This window comes from Lepisosteus oculatus, chromosome 6 (assembly GCF_040954835.1).
Source record: "Lepisosteus oculatus isolate fLepOcu1 chromosome 6, fLepOcu1.hap2, whole genome shotgun sequence".
Lineage (NCBI taxonomy): Eukaryota > Metazoa > Chordata > Actinopteri > Semionotiformes > Lepisosteidae > Lepisosteus > Lepisosteus oculatus.
In genome coordinates, this window is record NC_090701.1 from 12,777,310 (window position 1) to 12,804,196 (window position 26,887).

Genomic DNA, 26,887 nt, shown 5'->3' on the forward strand with positions numbered 1-26,887 from the left:
ACTGTAACAAGCATGGCTTTCATTGTGCAGTTAATATGTGAAACATTGAAATTATGATCTTGAACGCTAATCAAACTTGCATTTTATATTATACTTAATTGTACCATGTAGAAAGTGGGTATGTGGTTAAACTCATTTTTCTCAAAAGTGAGAAAACCAGGGAAAACAACATACTGTACAGCCTTGTAGAATCAGAATTTATAATGATTAATGGCAGGCATCCAAAGTGGCACAAACACTGTGAAGCTGACTTGTCCAGTTTATCAAACTAATCTCAATGCAAGGAAGACTGAGAAATGTATTTGATATGGTATAAACAGAAGTAGCATACAAAACTGAAAACTAATACAAAAATCAGTTAAGGAACAACTAGCAAGCAAGTAATTATCTCACCTTTCAGAAACACTGATGTCAAGTCATTATTTCAATTACATTTAATTCAAATGAGCTATGTATTTATAATATGAAAGGGATATGCAATTGAAATAAAATGACGCCATATTTGTCATTCACATATGAATTCTTAAATATATATTATTTGTTTGAAGATCATGGAATCCAGTAAATAAGAACCTGTACATCAGATGGTGTTGTCTTTTAACAACAGTAAAAACATGCTAGAAGCCATTGTAAGGTGACATTAGCGACAAAGACAAAGAGGAAACAAGGGTCCTACAAAAGATCTGTCTGAATTTAACAGATCGAATGTCCACTGGTCTTGCTTGCAGCTCTTTTGTTTAGAGGTGGCTGATCACACCTTCAAAATCTTATTCACAGACTTGACAGCAGACTCATAAATTGCTCTGAAAAAAAAAAAGTTTTTATTATGGACTGTTTTCATGAACAAACAATTTTATGTTTTTTGAGAGTACCTCTATTTGTGCTGTTCCACTTCTTGTTCATGTAGTCATTTAAAAAACAGTCTCATGCAGTTTAAACACTGTTCAACACCCACCAATAACAATAGTCTTACCCTCACATTTTATATGAAACATATCAACATTAAACATCTAATTTGAAAATGCCTTTTATTACAACTAAATAAACATTTATAAATATTCTTGTTTACTCTTGTTTGCAGTGGACACCACACATATTCCCCTCTTCAATAGGGGGATTGATATTTATCAATAACAATGAATCCCATATCTACTGATTACCTTTGAATGCTACCATGGTCCTCAGCCATGACTTCTTGATACCGCTGCAACTGTCTATGAATGGAAACAACTGTTGCCTTGATATCCGATCCTTTAAAAGGACCTGTTTGATAAAACAAAGTTGACGATATATGTCAAATTCTCAGCAGAGGCTTTTTACCTCATTCCTTGGATCTGCCACTGGATAAAATCATGTGGTATAAACTACCATGATACATAAAAAAGTTAGAGCACTGCAGCAAAAGAAAGAAAAGCTGTGGTCTCTGGAATTCCATTAACAGGGAACTGCAGGCCCAATTTCTCAGACCAGTTATTAAATCGTGGCAACAAAATACATTTCTTGATGTTAAAACAATTACAAGTTTTGAATTAAGCACAAAATTGTGAAAATTGTGAAACGACGATGCAACTTGCATTTAAGTTCCCAGGAATTGCCGTGTGATGCAGCCCTTCCTGCTCACTAGTCACTGTAATGACTAATGTAATGTGATGTACGAGAGTAGAAACAGTTGTGCAGCAGACTTTTCACTGCAGAAATGTTCCAATGCGATCCACATGCAGAGTTAAGTAGTATTTGCCAGCAAAACCGTCTTGAAAACAAAAGCCTTACCTGGACATTTTGTCTATTTTGTGACGTAAATTGGAGGTTTTACAAGTTATTACTGTTACTGCAGTTTGAATGCACTCATCAATGCGGATTTTTTCTAACCCTGAATTATGAAAATAGTGTTGCTGTTTCCCTTTAAAACAATGAATCCTGTACAAATTCTGCCTATAATATTAATCTCCTTTCTGATCATATTATAAAAATGTTGAGAAGGATATTTAAGAAATAGCTTCTTCTTGCCTGAAAATTTGAACACTTGCTGAATCAGAATATTTCACATGCAGAAAATTATTTTACCTTAATTTACAACTTATTGCAACATAATTAACAAATCAACCATAGAACCCAGGTAAATTGAAGCCAGAACAAACCTTTATAATTCATAAACAGGAAAATACAAAGTAACATACTGTACTTACTGATTAATGCCAAAACGTACAAGACTGAAGTCAATCCTGTTAATCCATCTATTGCTTCAGATTCAATGGACTCATTTGTCTCAGTCAGAAATGACCTTAAAATATAAAGCAAAAGTAAATACTAAATTAAAATATCATTTTTTTCCCCATTTGTTTTATGTATAAACAAATATTGTTTTTTTTTTTTACCTGGTTAAACTCGAAGATTTAAAAATTACGGTCAGTAAGGTTCTTGAAAGTGGAGGCAGATGCTGAACTGTCTCTGGAGCTGCTACCTCCTCTGCCCCTGAAACCTGAATATAAAATGAATACACAGCTTTTAGCTCACTTAAGCACAGAATCAGAACCAGATTAAAAGTCTGAAAGGTTACACAGAGGGGCACCCGAGTGATTTGACCAGTGAAGGTGCTCACTTTCTCAGGCGTTGTCTGAGTGAGTGTCATTAGGGCTGCACTATATCCAGTGTGCTCACATTGTTATCAATAAGAGCTATACTAGGCTTCCATTCCATGCTAACAACTCCAAGATTCACAGTGGAAAAATCCGGCAGAAATATTGCCAGAAAATGGCAAAATAGTATCTGTCAAAAGATTTGTGCACGGTCTGCATCTTTCCCATACTGGTGGTAAGGGATGCATTATAAAAAATATCCCTGATAGGACATGATTGCTGGAGATTTCTGATCAGTGCTTTTAGGAGTTAGTGTGTAAGTAAGAAAACATTGGATGTGCAAGACTGACAATACAAGCTCCCTAGAATCTAAAATCTGTGGACAATTATGTCATCATTCGACCCGTAACTCATGCTAATCATTCGAAGAAAATGTTATTTATATTCTTCAGAAAAACAACTACCATATTGTTTTCACATTGATACTCCTTTGAGATTTAAAATTCATTAAATAAAATGTCCTAAAAATGTCATGGAATATTAATTTAAATATCTTCTCTTTTCTTAATAATCATCATTGCTTAAGACAGGTTTGTCTTTGCAACCAAAAACAAAGAATGTGATTCAAACTGATGGAGGAGGAAGGAGCAGGGAATCATAGGAGGGATTAGGGAATTTCGGAGCTGAGAGCTTTGGAAGAGAGAGAATACGGACACCCTACAGTAAACTGAGGAAACTTTTACTGCTTTCAAAATCATACGTTCCAAGAGCCAGCCAGTCAGCTGTAGACATTAATACATAAAGTCTTGCTCACAGCTCACACGGGCATTTTATTCCACACTAGAACCTGCTTTGTCAGTTCTATGGTGTATACAGTAGTCTAAATCTGTGCTAATCCATGACAGGACTCTGGCTCTGGAGGGCTGCAGGCCGTATAGGTAACGTACAATGATTCAGTGAGTAATGACACAGAAACAGAAACAATGACACAGAAAATCGATTAAGTGAACAACTGTTTAAATCAAGTCATTAAGGAAATAGGATGGGAAGGAAACCACAGGGCACGATGGCCCTTCAGGACCAGGAATTAAAGTCACTGGCTTAAATCAAGACTTTTGTCAGGTAAATCACTTGGGAGCAACAGAACCACTGTCTACTCCTCATCAATTCAAGCATTTAAACAGGTCAAAGAAACTAAATTCACACCAATACCAAAAGGTACTTTGGTTTAGTGTACCTCAATGCAACTATTTTATTCCTGGTGTGGAATGCATTTCAGTTTGCTCTCCAAGCCGGCTGTGGGGATTTCTTGTTCTGGGCTCACGTGTGCCGTTGGCTGATGTACAACAGCCCAGCAGACACGAGGCTTTTTGCTTTTGATGGCTTGATTTCTTTGTACAAAGATAAAGGTGCAACACCAGCCCTGTACTTGGCTGAATTCACAATGTGATTACTAATGAATACTGATTTATTCCCTGTGCATTTGCACTTTTTGCCAAGTGCAAGCGATGCTTTTTAAGCAAATGTGTTCAATTTTTGTAGCTGGAAAAAATTAAGAACTATGCACATACATATTTTATAATAAAATTACATTAAATCAAATGATAATAAAGGTCCTACTGTAATTTTATTATTGTATTATAATATAATATATTAAAAAGTATACAATAGTTGTATCTGTACTGGGGCATAGAGCTCTAACATGAACTCCATACTGCTTGCAGCACTGTACTGAATAAACACAATTTAATGAATAAGTCAAAACGCTGCACTGAAATAAAATCTCACCTTGTGCAGGAAATGCTTCAATTCCACAACCACTGCAGCGATGATGGTTGAGAAGACTGCGGCTTTAACAGCTGTATTTGCTGTGTGCCATTCTTGAATAACAGAAAGAAAATCTCCCAGGGCCATGCTGACTGAATGGCACACCTAAAAATAAGAATTACAAGATTAAGATAATACTACCATATATATCACACAAGTCCTCATTATGTAATGAAGTAAAGGAGAATGGAAATTTTACAGAAAGCTCTGCAATACCCAGGAGATGATTCTGATTTCAATTTGAGAATAATAATGATTCGAATAAAAGGATGTCTTTACCAATACAATTGGGCCACTGCGTTCATCAGGGTGAAATGATGAAGACAAAACATATATTGCTACAGGTCACTGAATGATGTTTTATCACATCCTGTGTTTCCCATTCCCATTGAGTGTTATCTTCGAGTGTGGCATTCAAACAAACCCTTGCTTTACAATGGTGACTGTGGCAATTTGCTTATTAGTACAGCAGTACTCATGCATGCTTTAGGACAATGCTCATGGTAAATATGATACATCAGCACCACCTTATTTTGACACAAGAATTCTCCATTTCTACAGGAAAAATGCAAGAAACATATTGGTACAGTAGATTATGCATGCATTTCCCACCTCCAGCCCCTCTTCGCGATTTTTCCGTAGTCTGCGTGCAACAGCTTCCAAACTCTTCTGGAACACATCGGAGACGAAGCTGAGAAGAAGGGACAGGTCCTGACTTTGACTTTGAGCACTCTGAACCAGGCAGACCTCCGCGACCTCTTTCAGAATGGAAATCAGCGATGGCAGGAACACGTGTCCCCTATCTGAAAAGCCAAACATACAGATGATGTGAAATAGGAAAAAACTCCAAAGATTTCTGAAAGTGTAAACGTATTACATTTACTTTGAGGGTGAAACAGATGAAAGCGAAAACTCTGTGGAACATTTAAATTTGGATAGACACCTCAAGAATGGAAAGGTATCACATGCAATTCCAAATCTTGTTTTCCCCAGAGATTTAGACTAACTTGGTGTTGTTTCTGTGTTGTGTCGTTCTTGCATCCCCCTGCTTACTTCTACAGTTCTGCCCCCAAAACCAGCAGAGATATCTGACCAGAGGTCAGAAACCTTCCACCAGCATGCAGTGATGTGTGCCAAAGACATCTTATCAGATAGCTTGGACAGAACCTCACAATATAGCAGACCACAAATTCAATTTTGAGAATAACAACATTACTATTTTTAAAAAATATATGGAGCACAAAAAAATTCCATATTGTCAACTTGTTCTGATACCACTGACTTTTAGGCCAATGATGGGTAGCACTATACACCCATATCTTAAGGAAAAATAAGAATTTTTCATTCTTTCCCTTCCAATTACCCATCTTCAACACAAGTTCTGTCACAAAGAAATCTTAATTAATCTAAAGTTGATCTTAATTAACAAGATTCTTAATCATAGAGAGGTTAATGAAATTAGAAAGAATAGTATTGTGACTCGTGACGCAATATAGTCTTATACATGTTTCCATGCTTCAGTGCTGATCGACATCTCTTGCACAAATCACATGCACTGTGTGTAGAGTGTCACTTTCCGATGACAATGGTAACTAAACCCAAACTTTCTGACCTGCATGCAAACATAGCCGATGCCCTAGTTCCACATAAGCAGCTTCTTTCTGGTCCATCACTCACCGGACTGAAGCACAGCTGTGCAGAAACGAAGAATCTGTCCCTTAAATTCTGTATCCGCAAGGCCCACCATTGCGACATCCTTGCAAACGTTCAGGAAGTCCTGTTTTCATGAAAAGACATAATATGGTATTTATTGGACAAACACCCACCTAATATGCTGTATGCAATCCTGTAAACATTTTCCCCATTTGTGTTTTTTTTAGAATCCAATTTTTTAAGTTATATACCCAGGTGATTTGAAATGGCCAATTGTGTGTGTATCATGTCTTAGCAGACTTTTACACACCCTGTAAACACACACTGGGGGAGAATGAGTACTGTAACTGTGGGCAGACTTGTCCAAACAACCCCTCCGCTCATCTTTCAGAGATACATAACTCATGGAGAACACAATCAATTGTTTGTCGGCTTTTACCGTACATATATAACACATACACTACCAGAGACAAACATCAAATGTGATTTGCCTGCTTCAGTGTTATAGAGCATTTCTCAAGAGTATGCATCATGTTAAAATCTAAAAAGAAACTTACTTCCACGGCTTGTTTTGCTACATCATACTGCTCCACGGAGACTCTTTCTTCCTCAGGACTGACGAGGAAAGGAAGGATCTTCTCAGTAATCCATGCTATACCGCTTTCGAGGACCAAGAGGTAGCTCCTGTCATCTGAAAACTGAAACATTTTAAAACCGGTTTTAAAACGCTTTCTAAAAACGGGCATCCTCCTGCTGTTAGTAGTGTTCCAAGTCAGCAGGGAAATCCTACATGTTGTAAGTCTGAGCTAATGTTTTGATAACTTTAAAATAAGAGCTTTCTACACTCAAGTCTAGATTACAAAAGGCCCACATACCTTTTCCTGGAGATGGATACTCAGACGGCAGTGAAGGTTGAAGGCTCTGAGTGCAGTTTTCTTGTCAATCTGAGTGGGCCCCACCTCAGTAGAATTGATACATGTGTAGAACACAACCTGAGAATAGCATAGAATATCAGTATTTCATTAAGAACACACAAAACACTCTCTCTAGTTAGGTTAATTGTGTTAATAACTGTCTTATTTATTCCCTCAGAGCCTCGGTTTCCATCTGGGGAGCATTTCTCACTCCTCCTCTCCTGGGAAGACAGACTTTTCAAGATCTTTTCTATTTGTAAAAATGTTAGTAGTGTATTGGGACAGTGAAGTGAAATTTGCTGTTCACTACTGAAAGCTGTAGTTGTGTAGTAATTAGTATTTAAAATAAAAAGTATAGAATGTATATGTTGTCTATAGAATAGAAGTATAGAATGTCATATGGTGTTTCTGGGTATTATTTTGCATACATCTGCAGCCATGTTACAACAGGACTCTTAATCTTTATTTCAGAAAGACAAATTTCCTTAGTTTTGTTTGTAACCTATTTAAATGTAGTTCCTGAAACACATACCTTTGTAAAACGTAAAAATCATTTAAAACTGTGACCTGAAAAATAACACCAAATAATGCATTCCTTTAGGAGCATGATAAATTACACGATTACTAGTACCTTCAGTGCCCCCATCGCCTTCAGAAGCTGGTTTAATTTCTTTTTCTGAACGTCCAGCAGGAAGGACCGGTTCATTCTGTGAGTGATGAGGTATTCAATGTAGTCCAGGCCTAAGTCAGGTTTGACCACAACTGTCACATTAATGCGCACTCTACCCTGGGTGTCTTTTTTGCTCTGTTGAAGACAAAGCAGATAACTGTTTTCAATAAAAATAAACATTTGATGTACCGATCACCCTCCCTATACCACCCCCACAAGCTCTGCTTGCTATCTTACCAATTTCAACACCTGTCCGTAATTGGGGGGGAATGGAATCTGCATTTCTGAGAAGCTGTAAAGTGTAACTTTTAACCGAACCTTTTTCTGTGGCATGGCCTCAGTCAGCCAGTCCATCACGACCTCCAGGATGTGTCCCACCTGTCCCCAGCGACAGAGGCAGTCGATGAGCGTGGAGTACTGGGATTCGGCAACTCCATATTCTAAGTTTCTCAGCTTGGAGAGGACACCGCAGCTGTGAAAAAAGCATATAGTGTGGGTTCAACTGACTGGTACAAAAAAGGAAAGAGAAGGACAGGAAATTAAAAAAAACAGACCTGAAAGAAGGGATAGCAGTGGCTGGCATGAAAGATGCCATGAGGATCAATGGAACCAAGCAACGTTGATCCTGAAGAGAGAGAAGTTCAGTGACATTAAAAACCCATTACCCAGATTGTAAATATTCATTCCAATGATGTTTTTCGCATAGCAAACAAAAGATGCTTACAATACAATGATATTAGGTAATGTTAAGAATTGACCATACCTGAAATACACGGAAATATGCAGGCAACACCGATGCAAACTTGCTGGTGGTGTACTGAAGGGCTTCTTTATTCATTTCAAGAGACTTGCGAATACTTCTCCACAGGATCAGCACAACCTCTAGTAAGCTGGCCATTGTTGAAGTGTCATTGACAGAGAGGACGTCCTCCAAAATCTGAGAAAAAGCAAAGAAAATAAGACATGTGCGACACTCCATCATGGTATTATACAGTAATGTTAATCAGCTAATCTGTTTAGCAAGATCAGTCTCAAGTGTCAGGAGCCTGTGCAAATATATACTATTAAACCACAAATCAATTGCTTTTGCAGTACTTTTCTTGCCACTATTTTCAATAATAAGGATATATGTAAATATTTTAAATGTGGGATTTGGACTTCATGTTCTTCCACAGAATATCCTGAATCAAGCACCAGTCCTTAAGATTTTTAAGCACTTTTCACAGAAGCAGCATTTCCCTACAGCTACAGTACAATATTTAATTAATGTAATAATTAGTAAATTTTATTAATCGTTTTTAGCATATCACTACATTCTTAGTACTTACTAAGACTAGACTTGCCTTCTGTATCACTTCTCCAAATCACATTAACTTTATAGGTATTATCCTTTGGAAAAAGAAAACCAGTTTAAATCTCACCCTCACAGGTGGGGGATGACTTCTAATACACAACTATGGAACATTACTCAAGATAACTAAAGGTTTTGATAGAAGTGAGTCCTTTTTTATCTCTTTAGTTCTTCAGAAGCCATCTGCAGGAGCAAATATAATACATCAATGGGAGTTAACTATCTATTCTGGGACCTGGAAAGCAGAAACTGCTTTAGTGCTACTCTGAGTGCATGTGAAATGCAAAGGCTGAAGTCATTATCTTCACTCACACTGGAGTTCTCTTTGTTGCTGCTTTCTGCCTCGTCTTCGTCGGCTGTTCTCTGAATACAGGCATTCAAACACCGCCGGATTGTCAGCATCAGTTTGGCTGGAATCACAAGATTTTAACACAAAAAAGAACATTTAATTCCATTTGCGTTCATATCACACTTGGCTGTCGCCAAAATCAGTTACAGCAGAGACAATGCAGGATGCTGGTTCACTATGAAATGTGATATCTGCTTTTCTGTTCATGGCCTCCCCAGTAATGCCCTTCTCAGGGATCCCTGGCACATCAGCATTCTCTCTGGAGTCAACTGGAAGGGGCACTTCAGAGGGTTATCAAGGGTCGTAAGAAATTATGTTACTTCAGTAACACGAAAAAAGATAATACTGCAAAAAAATATAAACTCAGCAACAATTTCCAACATGTGTCTACAAAATTTCTTAACAGGCTGCCTGCAGTTTAATCCTCAAACTCACAATAAGTTAAGAACAGTTTACAAGTCTCTACGGGAACAGGACACTAAACAGTTAATAAAAAAACACCCCTTTGCTTTCATTGTATATTGTATTAATCATCAGACTACTAGGAGTCCCATACTTATAAACTAATAGTTCCTTTGGTGGACACCTGAATCTGCTGCTAAAAGGTCTTAACATTGCACAGAATTCCGTCAAGGAATTTCTGAGACTAACGATTTTGTCTGCACGTGATTTCGAAAAAAGCTTGCTCCTGTGCAGCATTTGTATTTTTGCTGCATGCAGGTTTTATCCTTGAAGCTGGTCTCACGCCTCCAAGAAATCTAAAAAGAAGGGTTTTTTGTGTATCAAAAACACCAACTGTTAGAATAGATTAGGAGGCATGACAGCAGGCACTGTAATCGGGGTCACGCCGCAAGCAAAGTTTTTTCAGTTTAAAAGTCTCAAGAACAATAAATAATCCTTAATGCAATCAGACAACTGTAAAGTTGGTGTTACAGTATTTCCTTGATGTACTGTGCAAATTCGAACCTGTAGGGTACTCTAATTCACTTATTATCATTTATGTGCACTATCTATTAATATAAAAAACTACATTCTGTACATACAAAAGAAAACAATCAAACTAAAACTGGTATGGATACATTCATATAAAGAAAATCTGCTGTAATATGCCAGACTCCAGGAGCTTCTAATGTATTACATCTGTTTAATATTAACATCCATTAATAATTTATGAGAAGGCTTTAAGGCTTGCACAACTAGTGTTAATGGGCACTTAAATCTCCATTACATATCAGGCTAAGTATCCCAGGGTGTGTTTAAGTGTGTAATAAGGAGAAATGCAGAAGTTGCCATTTTAATGCAACAGTTCTTTCTATTAACTATGAAGGAAATGAAAAACCCTGTACTGTAAAGAAGATTGCAAACTGTTATGATTCACAGATCCTTACTCTCAGCAAAATGACAAACACTAGACCAAATGATGTATTTAAGGTAAGAGACTTTGAAATTTACACTTACTGACAGTAATAATTATAATTCTGTTTCAATTTGAATACATGTATTAAACTGGGGGCCTTATCGAGAGATTTCTTCAGTCGGGTTTTCATCCATAAAAGATTGAGAACATCTGCTTCACAGTGTGTGAAATTTTGTCTAACAGTTTTATACACATTAAAAGACAACAATGTATTACATCCTTCTGAAAACACTACCATGAATTACCCTAAAACCCATAAAAATCACTTCTAAACTTAATAGTGACATACAGTACTGTAAATGCATTCCATAAGCTCACCTATATTGGTAGGAGCAGTATATTCATGGGTGTACTGGTAAAACTTTCTGGCTGCCATGGGATTCATCTGAATTATGGTAACACATCGCTCACACCAGACTTCTTCCGACATGTTGACGGGGAAGAAGGAGCTGAAGAGAAGGTTTACAATCCTTCGAGAAACAGGAGCTGAATCAACCTCAAGTCTAGCCAGGAGATGCTCCATGGAGCATACCTTCCAGAACTAGAAAAAAAACAGAACCCACTTTTTTAAGCATTATCATAAAGCTTGACAAAAGAAACTTGAAAAGACATCTTGCTACTGTACACGTTAAATGGTTCGAAAGGTATCTTCTGCTAACAATCAAGTAAATACCCTAAAGCAGAAGGCTACAGCAACATGCTTGAGAGAAGGGTCCATTTTGGTTATTAGTTTATCCTATTAACATAGGACCATTTTGACAAAGCTCAATCCCTTTCCACAAAAGCTGGACACCTTTACCTCCTGGAGGGCTATCATTTCCAGAAGGACATTCTTCCTATGTTCATTCTAAATAATGTTTCTAAAGATTCAAACTGATAGTTATCTCCTTACTACAAAACCACCATGTGAAACTCTAGGAACAAACTTCTCTTTTGTTCTGTTTATTTAAAGAAAAAAGAAAACCTGTTCAATTGTGATTCTGCCTAACTGCCTACCAGGCACTTTACATTAAGATGGAACAGATGAATTTGAAGCAGAAAATGAACATCCCACCATTGCAAAACAGAGCAAAAGTTTCAAGTTCAGGTTTTGCTTACAAATATTCACTTTATATTATTTTTTGCCAATAAGGAACGCCATGCATCTTACCTTGGCAGCTTTGACAGCTTTAATCTTCAGCAGCAGTTCTATGAAGGCCACTCGTACCTTCTCCGAGGTGTCATGGAGGCTGTTTTTCAGGACAGGAAACAGCTGCTCCAGCAATGGGTGGCTCAGCTTGTTGTCCAGAATCATGGTCATACACTAAGGATTAATCAAAGGGAAAAGGAGACTCAAACAAAGACAAAAGAACTGGTGAATGCGATCAGGATTGGAAGAGGGTTAATTTAAATACACAAAGGCTCTGTACTGTGCAATGACTGGCTTACATGGACGATGAACAACCCTATCTGTAGTCACTTTGTGTACAAAGGCACAGAGCGAAGGTCCAATCCCACCTTGAAGACTGAGCAGCGGACATCAGCAGAGCTCACATCAGCAGCCAGATCCGTGACCAGCTTCTTTAGAAAGTCTGTGAGGATGCTGGGAGGGATCATTTCCCAATACTTTGACGTTATTCTGCAAACACCCAGAACTCCAGCCGAGCGGACCAGTGGCTGAGGGTCCTCTAGGAGAGACTGTTAAAAACCATACATTTTATTTCCTGTATCATGGAAAAACATAACAAACTAACAAAATTTAAAGTGGAGTCAAATAATTAAATGTGCATATATACTATACTGTATATGCGTCCTCACAGGGGTTTCGGAACTCCTATTGCAGAAAGGCATCCAAAACCAAAAATATCCTTTAACTTGGAACAGTCCTTCGCCCTTCTCTCAACAGACTCTCCTTCTAAATCCTGTGTTTAGAGATTTCACCTTTTCACACCTCTCCCGCTTCCCCTGAGTTTGGAAACTAATTTTTGCCCTTTTACTCACTGTTCTCTTCCCTTCGTACCAACTCTAGCCTTTGTTCTCTAACGCCTTATTGATTTACCGTTCTCTCTCTCTCCCTCACGCCTGAAGAAGGCTCCACAGCCAAAACGTTGCGTTTCTTTACTGTTCAGCATGGAATAAATCTTTACTTGTTCCTCTGCAGCCTACTCATGCTGTCCCAGCTACCTACTTGTACGTATATAGTATATTATAGTATATTGCAGATCTTATCTTACATACTGTAGGAAAACATTTATCAAGCATTTAAATTAATCTACAGAACATTTTCTTCAAATGATGAGTTACGTAGGAACACACTGCAAAACAATGAAGTCAGACCACAGTATGTGACACATGGCCAGACTTTTAGAATTCAAGTGCTGTTGCTTATGCTCACCAGTCCTTTGTACTTCTAAATGCAGTTACCACTACTGTCTGTAATAAACACCTAATGAAAAATTACAAATACTGAAGTGTGGTCCTATAATTACGAGTGCTTTAATTTAACGGTACACAGAGTTTACAGTGCTCTGTGGGATTACCCTTTTAGATTTGATCCCTATTGAAATTTATTGTAGATAAGAAAAAAAAGACTGGTAAGATTCCCTTTGTTCATGTGTTATACAAGAAAAAGGTAACAACTTACAAACAATACTTCAAACTGCTTCTGGATTTCGCTGTCCATGTCCTCATTGCTTAAACTGGGATCCTGAATGGGGAATGCTTCTGTGAACAGTAATGCAGCATTGGCACGGACTTCTGAACTGCTTGCCTGCATGTTTCAAGAGTGTTTTTTTTTTTTTTAAAAAGATAACAGAATAAAGAAAAATAAGGTTGACATAAGCCTCTTAAATAACATTAACATGGTTCTACTTCAAACATTTGACAAACCTGGATTAAGACTGGATGTTAAGTCAAGTTTTCAGTATTAATCTTGTGAGTAGGATTTGAATAGATTATTTTAATTCAATTTAGAAACTTGTTATGAAGCCAAATGTCTTTAATGGAAATTGGAAAATGGAACGCCATCTGTCTCTGGAGATTGCTCATTTCTTTTTTTCTCAAGTAAATATAGTATTTTCTTCCATGTATAGGACAGGTAGTTTAAATGAGTCGAATAAAAAGGACATGTACAGTACAAGAAAAGGCTGTGAATACAATTCTGCGATATTCAACAAAAGTTGTTGTATCTCTTTTAATTTATAATGCATGTGATTACTGAATTGTATAGACCCTGAATTTGGATTTTTGTTTATGTAATGTTGTGGATTTTTATCGAAGAAGAGCCAGGAGAGGTATTCTCATTAACTCAGTAAAGTCTTCATTCATATTGCAATATGGGAAAAAGCCATCACCCGTCTGTGCAGAGAAGTGAAAGCTGACTCAAAAGCAAGCAGGGAGAGCCCTTGTTTTATATCTTTTTTAAGATGATGCAACACTTCAAGGACAGGCAAAGCAGTAATTTTCCATTCCTTATAGGTTTCTTCTTTAAGCAAAGAAGAGCAGTTATTCAAATAGTTTCTCATTCTCCCTTCTTCAAGCAGCAGAGATAAACATTATTAAAACATCCCGTGCCCTTGATGAGTTGGGTGCTATCACACTTTGTTCTAAGTATCCAGCTGCTTCTGCAGCACAGCTCTGTCCGTAAACAACATTTTTAGGATAAAACACCTTTTCTCAGTAACTTTCCATTACAGTAATCATCATGCTCATATCATTAAATTAGATCCTGATTGTGTAGTTTTGTTTTAGAAACTTCAATTTCCTTTCTTCTTTGACAGTCTGAAAATTATTTTTTCCATACTCCTCAATAATCTCACATATACTTGATGGGTAAGTGTTTTATTTATGATTTTGCATTGTCTATGCATTTTAATTCTGTTTGCAATTACTTATGTTTAGTGTGCAGCACATCTGGCATTGAGACACACTGAGAAGCCTATAGTAATAACACTTTAGATCCAAAATGATAGAACAAGCCATTCTCACTAAAATCATCTATTGACACAGCAAGTTCAGTACAGTGCTAAAATACAAAAGTGGATAAAATTAGTTGTTACACTACAAAATGATTCAGAAATCAGCTTTCAGGAGATGAGTTTTAAAAAAAACTACAAGGCTGCAGTTTCTGATAGAAACTGCCAAAAACCTGATTTGTCCATTTTGAATACATTTACTCCAAATGTATTCACATTACTTCAATATGCAACCATTGAAGTTTAAATGTTAAATGTGTTGCTTTTCTCCTTCATCAGTACAAGCTAAAGTCCCTGCAACTCATAAAGTCTGAAATAGCTCAGACATCTGTGCATTGTGAGTCTCATTAGCTTCCTCGTACAATTAGAAGAGGAAAAACTGGTTGACATCTTCCGAGCATTAATAAACATTAATAATTAATAAAACTGCCATATGATATTCTTTAAAAAACATTATTTAAAGATGGAAGAAACAACAATTATTTTTAAAAATGTAAAGGAATAACTATATAAATGAACTGTTATAATTCATAAACAGACATCTGCAGTGCAAGTTAAAGGCTAAATTTAGACTCTGAAGAGACAATAACAGTGTTTATAATGATTTGTTGTCATTTTTACTTACATATTGTGATGAAAATGGTACTTATTTCAAGTAGAATGTCTTGATAGATGGATTATAAAAGTGTATCTTTCACTATGCCTAGCTGAAGATTTTAAGGATTTAGAATTTTTCCCAACACTGCCATACTTTCTCATAACTTTATATTTGACAGAAGAAAATTATATTTTTCTATCAGCAAGGAGACATCAAGGAACAAATCCTTATTCAACAATGAAATCCTATTTTGTATTCTTGAAGAGGGAGCAATTGAAAATGTGCAGTTCACATTAAAGTATATGCAGAAGTGGAGTTAATTAATCATGTTAATCAATCTCAAACTTTCTGCTTTTCACCCATGAGAATTTGAGGTTTGTCTTTCAATTGAGTTCTCACAGATTATATTCATACCACTTGCATTTGCAATTATTTAAAAAGCTCCAGCAAAGCTATACCTTCAGTTAATAATCTACTATATTTCATGTACGATTTTAAAAAAAAAATCTTAAAGTACTCTGAACAAGAGCTGCTTTTAATGGAGTGTGCTTAAAACAGGACTTAACATTATGGAAGTGATGTCCTTTGTATGAACACCCCAGATTTTTCTGTAAATGCACCAAGAATTTTAACGTTTTTCATGTTTTGTGTTGTAATATGAACATTTACCTTTAGCCCTCGCCAAAGAATGGGCTTGTATAGTCTGTACAGCATTTCATCAACTCCTTGGCGCAACTTCTGGTTGTGGAAGTAACTGAGTATCTAGAGAGAATATGCAGGTTAAACACTGGCAGATCTTAAACAACTATAACAAACAATTGTTTCCAAAGCTCTTTACATCAGGAATGTAAACAGTATTTTTTTTTGCTATCTCATTTTAGCTCTCCCCTGTTGTGTGCATTCTATTGCTTTTACTCAATGTGAATGTTTGTGCTGAGCTCTGCTCTGAACTCCACTGTTTTCGGACATTTTCAACACGCAGCGCTGAAGTACAACTTACCCATCAAAAAGAATAAACCCAGCACACAGGAGAAATCTAAATTACAGTAGAGCGGTAGACGCATGCACATTAATGAAGGCATAACCCATCCAAAATGAACAGAGGGCTTCCAAGGGGCTCTGCCAGCTCAGGCACTTGATCTAAACGCAGGCTGAGGCAGATATACGTGCACAGATGATTGTCTCATGCCTGTATTATGTCATTAGCCATTCTTCACTAGGACTCCCCAGCTGGCACACATCTGGCCAAATACCCGTGGGGTTGCACGGACTTAAGTCAGCAAGGACACCCTCAGTGCGGAGTACAAGAGCAATCAGCGACTTGTTGGCTGCCTGCGAGTTTACAGTGCTGCCAGCAAAAGCTGCATCAAACTTGGCAAACTCACTTCGTAAAAAAGGCACAGTGAAGTTCTTAATGTGTGAAGGGGTGAATGGCTTGCAAGCCTGTGCCAGAATAAAGCTGTGTGTTGTTCTTTAACACAGCTTTCCTCTATGGTACAAAGGGTGGTAATGGTGAAATCGGTCATATCAACAACTGCCGAATCCAACTTGGAGAGCACAAGAAGAGATATAAGTCTTCCAAAATGTACAGTAAGAACAGCTCTTGAATGATTCCTTAAGTTCGGGTTCCAAAAGATGATTTAGCTACAGGACTGGAGTCATACACTTTCAGCTCTTTGTGTAAAATAAGTATTTTCACAATGTCAGATTAGTTCCATTTAATTTCTGTTTACGCTCCTTTGTTCCTGCTGTCCAAGATGAAATAGACATCTGTGTGGGCCTTCTCACCTTTCAAAATTTGATACAGACGGTAAGAGCTGAAATAAGGCAACACACTCACTATATGGGGAAAAGGCAAATTTACCTGTCGCACTTTAGAATGAACTGGCGAACTCCTGTAAAGGTGAATGCCATGCTGCATGAAATCCTGGATGCAAACCTTTTCTATTTCCTAAAAAAAGGATAATTAAAAAAAGGTTAGAAACCACACTACAAAAAGACAAGCTTCCATTAACTAGAAGTAAAAACAGATAAGCAACAGCTGGTTCTGTGTTAAGGAACAACTTCCTCCAAATAGGCTGAGGCTTCCTGCTAGTGCTTAAGAGTTACACTACTTAAGTCTTCGTTTACTAATCTGTTTACAAATGCATTACACTTATGATTTGTTCTACATTTGTTGTTAAATCATTTCTAAATACGCCTTTATCCAGAAATAACCCATCTCAGGAAGTCAACAGAGCATGGACTTTGAGCATGTCTTTCCTGCTCTCCAACAGCTTACAGATCCTCAATATATGGATCCAAGCTCTTTCTACAACACGCATACTATTCCAAAGCGATGCCCGAAGAGACTCGTTTGCATATTTACTGTGCTTCTCAATGAAGAATAAGAGCAAAAGCAAAATAAGATACGCAAGCAAATGATGACATTTAGAATTTAAAATTATTTTAGAGTTAGTAGACCTTCAAGAATAATTGGAATCTTTGCAGTTTTGACAATTGTTTTTTTTTGTTGCAATATTTATAAATATTTTTCACGGCATCATGTGACAAATTATTACTGGAAGCTGCCTTTGATGGTGACTGATATTTTGTGAAAAACAAATTAAATACCTCTAAGATGATCCCCGATGCCTTCTTCCATGCTCTAAAATATATTTCAGCCACATGTACAGTGATAGATCTTTAAAAAAGAAAAATGAAATCAGTTTAAATCGATATAGTAAACATCACAAGGGGACAGTAAGGCCTGTGACCAAAACACCTTTCTGTAGTCATTAAAATACCCATACCATACCTTGTACTGTTTATGTAGGCCATGCTCTGTCTAGACAGAGATATAAACACAATCCCAGCAGTGTCTATTCTAGTGTCACTGCAGAATAAAATGTACTGGATCTGTCAGGGCCAAAATACATTGTCCATTCTCCAAAATTTGCAACAGGTAAAATATGTACTGGAAGCATGCCTTCATTTCCCAATTTACCTCATTGACACAACTTGCCCGAAACAGTCACTGTTGTTTTCAGACACATGGGCCACACTCGCAACAGATTTGATATAGTACTGTAGACTATTCCTGGGCAGTGCAGCTTGGCCAGGAGCATCCTGCACTGATATGGACAGTCAAGTTGAACATTGTCATTTACAACTTCAGTGCAGAGGCAAAACTTGAAAACTGGAGACTGGCTGCAAGTACCCATATAAATTCCAAGGGCTTATAGGATGGTTAATAGTACCAAAATATACCTATGAAAATATCAGTATAATTACATTTTCTTAAATTGTACTTTGTGCTTTCATAATCAGGATCTGAGGACTAAGAGCAGCATTAAAGGGGAACTGCAATACCATATTTATATTTTGGGGTTAGAAAAAATCAGCATCGATGAGTGCATTTAAAAACCACAATGAAAGTAAAATGTACGCAATAACTTGTAAAACCTCCAATTTATATCAGAAAATAGACACATTTCCAGGTATGCTCAGCGCCATGTTCTGTGATCCAGAAAGAGGTAACAAAACTTCCGGCGATGCGTTGGGGCCGTATGACATAAGCAGGCTTGTGAATATGTATTTTTAATCCAATAGAAATACTGCTTTCGATTTCGAGACGGTATGCCGACAAATACTACTTACTTGTTAACTCTGCATGCAGATTACATTTCTGCGGTAAAATGTCTGCCACACAACCTGTACTAATTTGCTCCTAGGTCGCCATGAATCAGTCCTTAGGGTGACTAGTGAGCAGGAAGGGCCGTATTACGTCACAATTCATGGGAACATGCGAGTTTGCAACAACATGCCGACTTACAGTGCTTTGACAAAGTTCACAATTATGTGCTTAATTCAAAATTTGCAAAATTATTCTATGTCAATTAATTTATTTTGTTACCGAGATTTAATATCCGGTCTGAGAAATTGGCACTGCAGTTCCCCTTTAACAACCCATATATATATAAAAAAGGGAATATCAAGCTTGAAAAAAGACTTTATGAAGGAGACTTAGGAGTTTATGTTGACATCACTTACATCTTTAAAGCAACGGGGGAAGAAATAAAAAAACAATGCTAGGATATATAAAGTACAGAATTAAAATTTAATCAAGGTATTTTATGGTAAAACTGTACAAAGCACTAGGAGATGCTGCACTCCAGTGGTGGAGGAAATTGTTTCTTTTCCATATGTATAGTGTATTGGGCTTTTTTTAATGAAATTAGGTAAATAAATAATATTTTAATTACTGACATTGTACAATGACCACATTTAGAACATTTTGTAAAACATTTTCAGACAATGAAACACAACTAAATGAGACAAATGGAAAATCACTTTTTCTCATACCGTGGTAAAGTACTGTATAACTGTGTGTAATTATTATGCCAAAGATGAATTACTGTATACAGTATATAACGGTCTCATCAATTGGAAAATTATTTATAGGCAGTGTAATTCTAATTACTGGTGATACACTTACTTAGGGAAGAACTGAAGTTGATTTTTGATTGTTCCATGAATCATCTTTACAAAATTCACATTCCAGCTAAAAACGTAAATCAGAAACCTTCTTCCCTGTTAACAAAGACAGAAAAGAAAAGAAAACAGTGGCTGTCAACGCTCAGCGAGAAATGTTGAGACTCAGAATTGGACTTAGAAAGAGAAAATGTCTTTGCATATCTACCTCTTCCCGTTTAATGTGGTTCACACTGAGAAAACACTGCAGCAGCAGGTCACTTAAACCTTTACTGTCTTCTGAGTCAAAGCTAAAGGTCAGAAGCACTTCGTGGAGATTCCATAAGCGCTGCAAATATGTGGCCTTCGAATGCAAAAGAATATGAAGCGTCAGAACAAAATCCCCAGTAGCAAAGAAGTATTATATTAATCATTTATTCCCTTCAAATAAACGCTCAGATCTCAGTTTCACAGGATGTTAGTAAAGTCTTGCATTAAACTTATGTTTTTATTGTCACAAAATATTAGACAATGTTTTCATCAATAATAAAATCACCTAAAAATTAATCTTTTTTACAGCTAGAAAAATTAATATTGACTTTCAAGAAAAAAACATGTTCTTATACTCTTGTGTGCGTATGTGTAGGCATGTATAGTTTACCATCTCCTATAATGAATAGTAACCTATGCGTTACAAAGGGAATTCAACTTCCTAATAGGCTGCAATATATTCAGAGTTGTGCTCGGCTAAACTCTAAAACAGGAAACCAATCCAAGAATGCAATTTACTACATTGCACACTATATCACTGAGGTAGGTACAGTATCTATACAAAATGAGTTTAGTTTGAGATTGAACTGAATGTTCAAAGATTAAATGAACACCTATTACTTAAAACTGTAACACTATTTGCAAAATAAGTGTATACAGCACATGAAAGAATAAAGTGTTTGTGTCAGCCTATGAAACCGAATAAAAACCCATTCTTGTGTACATTACCGGGTTCTTTAGTGAAAGACTTCTCTCCAAAAGCCCTAGAAAAGCGCTTTTTCCCAGCTCGTCCTTTCCTTCCAGTCCTTTCTCCCACCACTGCTCACAGAAGCGCTGAACTGAAGCTTGTACCACCATTTCCGAGGGCGGCACAGCACTCAGAATCGCTGACAAAAAGTCACAACAAAAAAAACTGAGCACTCCTTATTTATATTCCTACCCCCCTCTTCCATCACCTGAAAAATAGACTAAAGGTCGTGGTAAAATTCCCAATTAAAGTGAGAAATAAAATATACTACAGGGAATCAATGAAGACTCCCCTGGCATGGTTGATAAAACATGACATTGATGATACTAACGCCAACAACCAAGAGTTGGACATTTTGGACTATTACCTTAATTTGAGAAAATCTTTCACAGGCTAATCTAGGGATATGAAATATACTGTTTCCTGCTACATCAGGACAAAAGACTGTAGTTCCCTAAATTTTAAGATGTTAAGGGTTTATTCTAAACTACGTTTACAGTGAATAATCCAGACTCACTTACCATTTAACATATGGGCACACCCAAGCAGAGCATCATAAGCATCATCATCTTGCATTACAGTTATTGAGGCAGTAGCAACAGCTGTCACAGCCTCGATTATGGCCATGGTCTGTTTCTAAGTAAAGAAGGGGAAAAACTGAAGCAAGCAGACATTTCAAATTCTTTAAGAAAAGGATGGACAAAAAAGAAGCAGCAGTTTTTTTAATGGGGTGATCTGACAGGTGATGCTGGAAGTGTTACGGATCATTTATGATTTTGATGTTCTCACTTGACTACACCTTTTCTTGAGGGGCCTGCAATACAAACTGTTTTCTATGATACAAAAATGCCTCTTTCATTTTTGAACGAGGCGCCTTATTTTCACATCAGCACAAATCTTAGGCACACCTTCTGTCTATGTTAAAGCATTTTTAATACCATGTAATCTTTCTGTACACTGGCAATATACAGTAACACCCACATATGTATAGACTTGTATACATGTATACACCATAGCTGTATACACCACGTCCTGTAAAAACCATGAAGATAATGAAATGCTGATTGGGTCAAAGAGGTGGACTATTGAGAACACCTCACGTTTTGTCATTTTGGTGTTCATTTCTCATCATGTGACACCCCTTTAAACACACCCTAGCTAAATTTTGTTTCCCCGGTTAAAAAAAAAACACAAAACAAAACTGTTAATTATGAAATAAGACAAGCTGTTTTGCACTTAACATCACGACCACCTTGCTTTATCAATTATTCCGGCAGAGCGGCACTAATTACTCATCCATGATCACGTCCAACTTGCATTTTAGTCATGACGTTCATTATGTATGTTTGGTTAGGCATTTATTTTTGACATTAGTTGATTAATGCATCTGACTATACACTTTCCAACAGAACAGAAATGTCTGTGCAAGCATCTATATATTCAGAGGGCAACACTGGGATCTAGTGAAGACAGAGAGAGTGGCAACTGCATTTTAAAGGGAGGGTATACTGTGAAATCAACCCCAATAAATGCAGGAGGGGGAAAGCAAAACCCTCATTATCTTCTTCTATACTTACTAAGGCCGGCGGAAGTTCCACTTCCATCTCATCCCCACTGTCATCGTCCAGTCCCTGGTTCCACTGCTCCACGGGGAAGTCCAACAGTGACTCGGTTAAGAGCGCTTGCAGCTTCCCCCACAGCAGCTCCTTCTGCTTTGTAGGGAGCTCCTGGATGAGCTCCGGCAGATCGAAGGGGTCCGAACTGTCCTTCTGTAAGAAGAAACGAGTAAAATACGGGTTTAAGGGTGCATCCCAATAAACTCATATACTGTAGTATCACAAAGGGAAACCAGGATACAAGAAGAAATATTAGACGGCTGTTTTCAATATACAGCCCCTAAGACCAAACCTTAAATCTCAAGAGATTTTAGAGAATTGCATTTGATAATTAAGCTACTCCTCTCCATATTGTTTTACAAAAACTGCCCAGGGTACAAGAAAGAAACCGGAAATGTTTGACCTGGAAGAGCCTGGCTTTTCAACAAAAAGAATAGAAAGTAACAAATGTAGAGTTATTATGGAGACCTTGAAAACATTTAACCCAGAGAACCAGGTGGCTAAGATCATGCAGATCATTACACTTTCCAATCAAGTAAATCAAGGGGAGTAAATCACATACCAAAAAAATCTTATGAAGATCTTCTCCAGTTTTACAGTCCCTTTCAACTTTTGTATTCATGTAAAAGTCAAAGAAGTAATGGCAAAGAACAACAGAAAATACTTTTGCCCACTTACATTTTCATTCAATTTAAACGTCATTAGCAGTAGGTATTATGTCGGTTCATTAAGAGGTTGAAGAATTTATTAGGAATATTCAGCCATATAGGTCGATTTTGATGTTACAAAGATGAACACGGCAGGCAAGCAGACATCAGACGTACGGAATGGTTAACAGTGAGCACTGGGATAAAAGTGCTTTGCTTTCCTTCCTTTTTTCCAGGTTGCCATATTCTATCACATAAATTGCTTAATATATGTTAATATATTTTGCAGCCAGACATGTTGGCTGCTCTGCTGAATAGGCTGCCCACAGTGCTATGCAGCTTCATACTGTAGATTTCATTACATGGACTGTGCTTACCCAATTGTCAGGGAAGCTACAGTACCTGTATACAGTGACACTGGAAAGAAGGATTAGGCTTTTAGGAGGAGCCAGGGAGGAATATTCTAGTTTCACATCTTCAAGAAACAGAGCATAGCAAAGATATTGTGGATTGTTATATGTTACTTTTATTTTTTTCTGTAGTTTACATTAAACAGGACAGCACGTATTGAGTAATACACTTTACATGTACAAAGCATTCATATTTCCAGTTTGGGGGAAAACTAAATAGTCTATTAATTCAAGAACTATCAACTCTGGTTCTTAAATAGCTGTATATGATATATTGTGGGATTTATGAAAGGCTATTTTCCCCAATCAGACTCAGCTCTGACTTGATTGAAAAGTATACCAATAAATTCCTTAAATTGTCCTTCTTGTTTTTCAAAGAAGATCAAATTTACAAGAGTTGAAAACGTTCACATACAGTACAGTGCAAAAGTTAAATTTAAGAAGTGGAAAAATCAAAACATCAGCAAATTTACCTTACGAGTTGACCTAAATAAGAAGGAACTCTAATGAAATAACATTAATAGATACAGAGTTAGCCCTGGACCAGGGATGAGAAACCCAGGATTGGACAATGCTCTGGAGTGCATTTCATCCAGGTAATTAGAAATTTGGACCCGTGACATGCAAAAGTTTGTTCTGTCTAGATCAGTGATTCTTAGTCCTGCTCTTGAGAGACTCCTGCCTCTTATTGTTTACATCCCAACTAAGCCCTTAACCACAAATATTAACTAGTGGTTGTAATTGATCTTCTTGCCTGTTTAGACTTTTTTCTGCACTCAACCCTTGGTTTCAAAAAGTAGCTAAAGTATATAGCACATTATTCCATCGACATCAGCATACTGACCTTTATGCACTCTCCTCAAACTGCTAATGAAGAATTTGCTATCTTTCCTCTAAAAAGCTCTTAATAGGCAAACCTTCTCTAATGAACAGCACAGGCAGGAATGACAACGTACAGTATCAGAGACTCCCACGATTCATCCTAAATCTAGATGGTTAAATTAAAGAAAAAAAAATATCAACTAGCCTGCAATTAAGAACTTAGCTGGAGATGAACCCAGGAGGCATGCTGTTTCCACAAGATCAAGAGCAAAAACCACTGGTCTGACAAACAACAATCCACTATTTCACCCTCAATCAGACTGTAGACAACCTGCTGTGTGGCTACAAAAGGAATTTCAGTTTCCAAATCTACATAATTCCAGCGTCTCTCATTGAATTAAAAGCCTGAAATACTTACATGGAGTTTTAGGAATTTCAAGAACTCCTCCACATTCTCTTTGCTGACTGAATTTAAAAATTCCTCTCGTTTTGTCATATTTAGATGCCAGCACCCCAAGTGCTTTGCTGCAAAACAGTGAAAAATAAACACAAGTTGTGTCACAATAGAAACAAAATACATGGTCCAATAAATCCAAGCTGAGAAAAACATGAAAAATGACATTTATAATATACCTATTTTAATTTTCCAACATAGAACTCTGCAAATCGACTATTAAATCCGTAAAAATGATTGCAAAATGTAAATGTACACATCTAAGCTATTTTGGACATAATATAAACTTTATCACCACCAATATTCATCTGCATTAAATGTTAAAGTATGGTTAAATTAGCATTAAATCCCGTTTTAATGCATTCTGAATAATGAGAACAACATGTTATTAGAGATGCAATTCAAGCAGCAAGCTAATGCTAACCATAACAAACCAGGGCATTATGATACAGTAGAAGTCTGTCCATCTTAATGGTTCAACAACACCCAGGTTACAATATACTGTAAGTTTGTTTAAATAATACCATGTTATTAAGAATAATTATCCTATTAAGCATAATAGGGCTTATTAATTATTATATGACTTTGATTACATTTGCACTTCATTCAATATATGGCATCCACTGGAAAATGCAGCTTTGATCGGAATAACTACAGTTATGTCACTAGTACTACAATTGAAAAAATGCATTAAAGCATCCCACAAGGCCAGTTCTGTTTTAAATGTAACGTCAGTTTTTAGGTGGCAGCACATTTCTTAGGTGTCCTAATTCCCCTCAATTTAGAGAGGTCTATTTCTATTTCAGTGACACCGTATGACAGTCGACAATGTACTACAATCTCAGGTGCTTTCAAGAGTGACTATATTTCACAGAAATACGCTGCTGATTTACGTGCAAAGGGTGATTATCATGTTTACAGTTTAAAAAATTGCTTGTTCTCTCTGTATTTTGGGACTTCATCCAGTGTAAGCTGAGGTTTGATATATCTGTTGTCAAAACATTTTTGAACAAGCACTGCTATACTGCAAAGCAGCTAATGAGGACTGATATTTGCAGTAGCGCTGTACATAAGTTCGGAAACAGAAGTAAATAGAAACCTTCCGTTTCTAGTGCTGTTTGTCCTTCTGGACAAACCCACCACTTTATCTAGATAACAGCATTTTACATAGTTCACAGCACTCGATTAACTAAAATAATACAAACCCATTATCATAGCAAAACATGTTCAGTCATGAACGTGATGTGGAAATCATATTATGGTGGAGAAATCAGCGTAACGTTGTATGATCCTTTGGATAACAAATCACACTTAAAAAAATAAATATAAAAAAATAACAATGAGCGGAACAGCACAAATCATTTATTTAATCGTCAAACGGCTCACAAAATTAAAAGAAAGGAGCTACTTACCAGCAACAATTCTTTCCAGATACTTTTGCTTTTCTCGTCCCACTACCCTAAACAGTTTACAATTGCCGCGCAAAATTGAATTGACTTCTTCAACTTCCGCGGGTACCTCGGCCGTGCGCGCCCTCGCGTGCGTTCTCGAGAGCGCGCACGTCCACACGCAAGCGCATCCTGGAGTTGGAGAGATAGGGGTCCTCTTGTGTCGGAGTAGGACTTCAGCTCTGTTGGTAGGACTGTGAAGTGAGGAATACCCACTTTTACTTTTCCACTCGCTGCAAGCTGGTGCTCGGGAGCTTTTGGAGGCAAATACAGTTTTTGCTCTCACATGTATGCAACGTATAGGGTCAAAATTTTAATATTTTGTCATTTTCCCGACAACAAAGATACATTATATTTAATACAATACAGTCATTAGTTAATTTAAATTTTAACCTCGTTAAAAAAATACATTAAAACATATTTTTGATAGGTTTGGAGCACAATTTTGAATTTCTAGTGAATCCAGAAATTCAAAGGCAATTATAAACCCTACATTTGCTCCGAATATGGCACTAATGTTATAAAACTATGCAGACATTCACATTACAATGTATTAACAAGAGCATTTGGAAGCGAATGTGATTTCTGGTAAAATCGTACTTCGGAGTGCAATGCATAAATAGTTTGGTTGGTGTCTCATTTGCATGATTTAAAATGTTGCATCTCCATGGAGTACATGAACAATTTCATGGTGCAGCTTCTATATATTTCA

The 26,887-nt window shown here is 37.0% G+C and overlaps 1 protein-coding gene across 1 annotated transcript; it reads right to left on the bottom strand.

Moving 5' to 3' along the window:
* Positions 1-181: 181 nt before the first annotated feature.
* On the bottom strand, positions 182-26,244 carry ncapg2 (non-SMC condensin II complex, subunit G2). The gene is made up of 28 exons (XM_006634510.3): positions 26,140-26,244; positions 24,692-24,798; positions 22,356-22,547; positions 21,300-21,414; positions 20,760-20,917; positions 19,990-20,124; positions 19,786-19,880; positions 17,922-17,991; positions 17,173-17,259; positions 15,978-16,070; positions 13,381-13,506; positions 12,255-12,434; positions 11,908-12,060; positions 11,076-11,298; positions 9,304-9,401; positions 8,404-8,577; positions 8,195-8,265; positions 7,959-8,112; positions 7,602-7,775; positions 6,932-7,048; positions 6,614-6,754; positions 6,081-6,180; positions 5,016-5,206; positions 4,365-4,508; positions 2,376-2,479; positions 2,187-2,281; positions 1,161-1,263; positions 182-803 (listed from the first exon to the last, which is right to left on the bottom strand). Exons 2-28 carry the CDS (start codon positions 24,767-24,769, stop codon positions 752-754), a joined length of 3,423 nt encoding a protein of 1,140 aa, XP_006634573.2. The 5' UTR covers positions 24,770-24,798; positions 26,140-26,244; the 3' UTR covers positions 182-751.
* Positions 26,245-26,887: the final 643 nt, after the last annotated feature.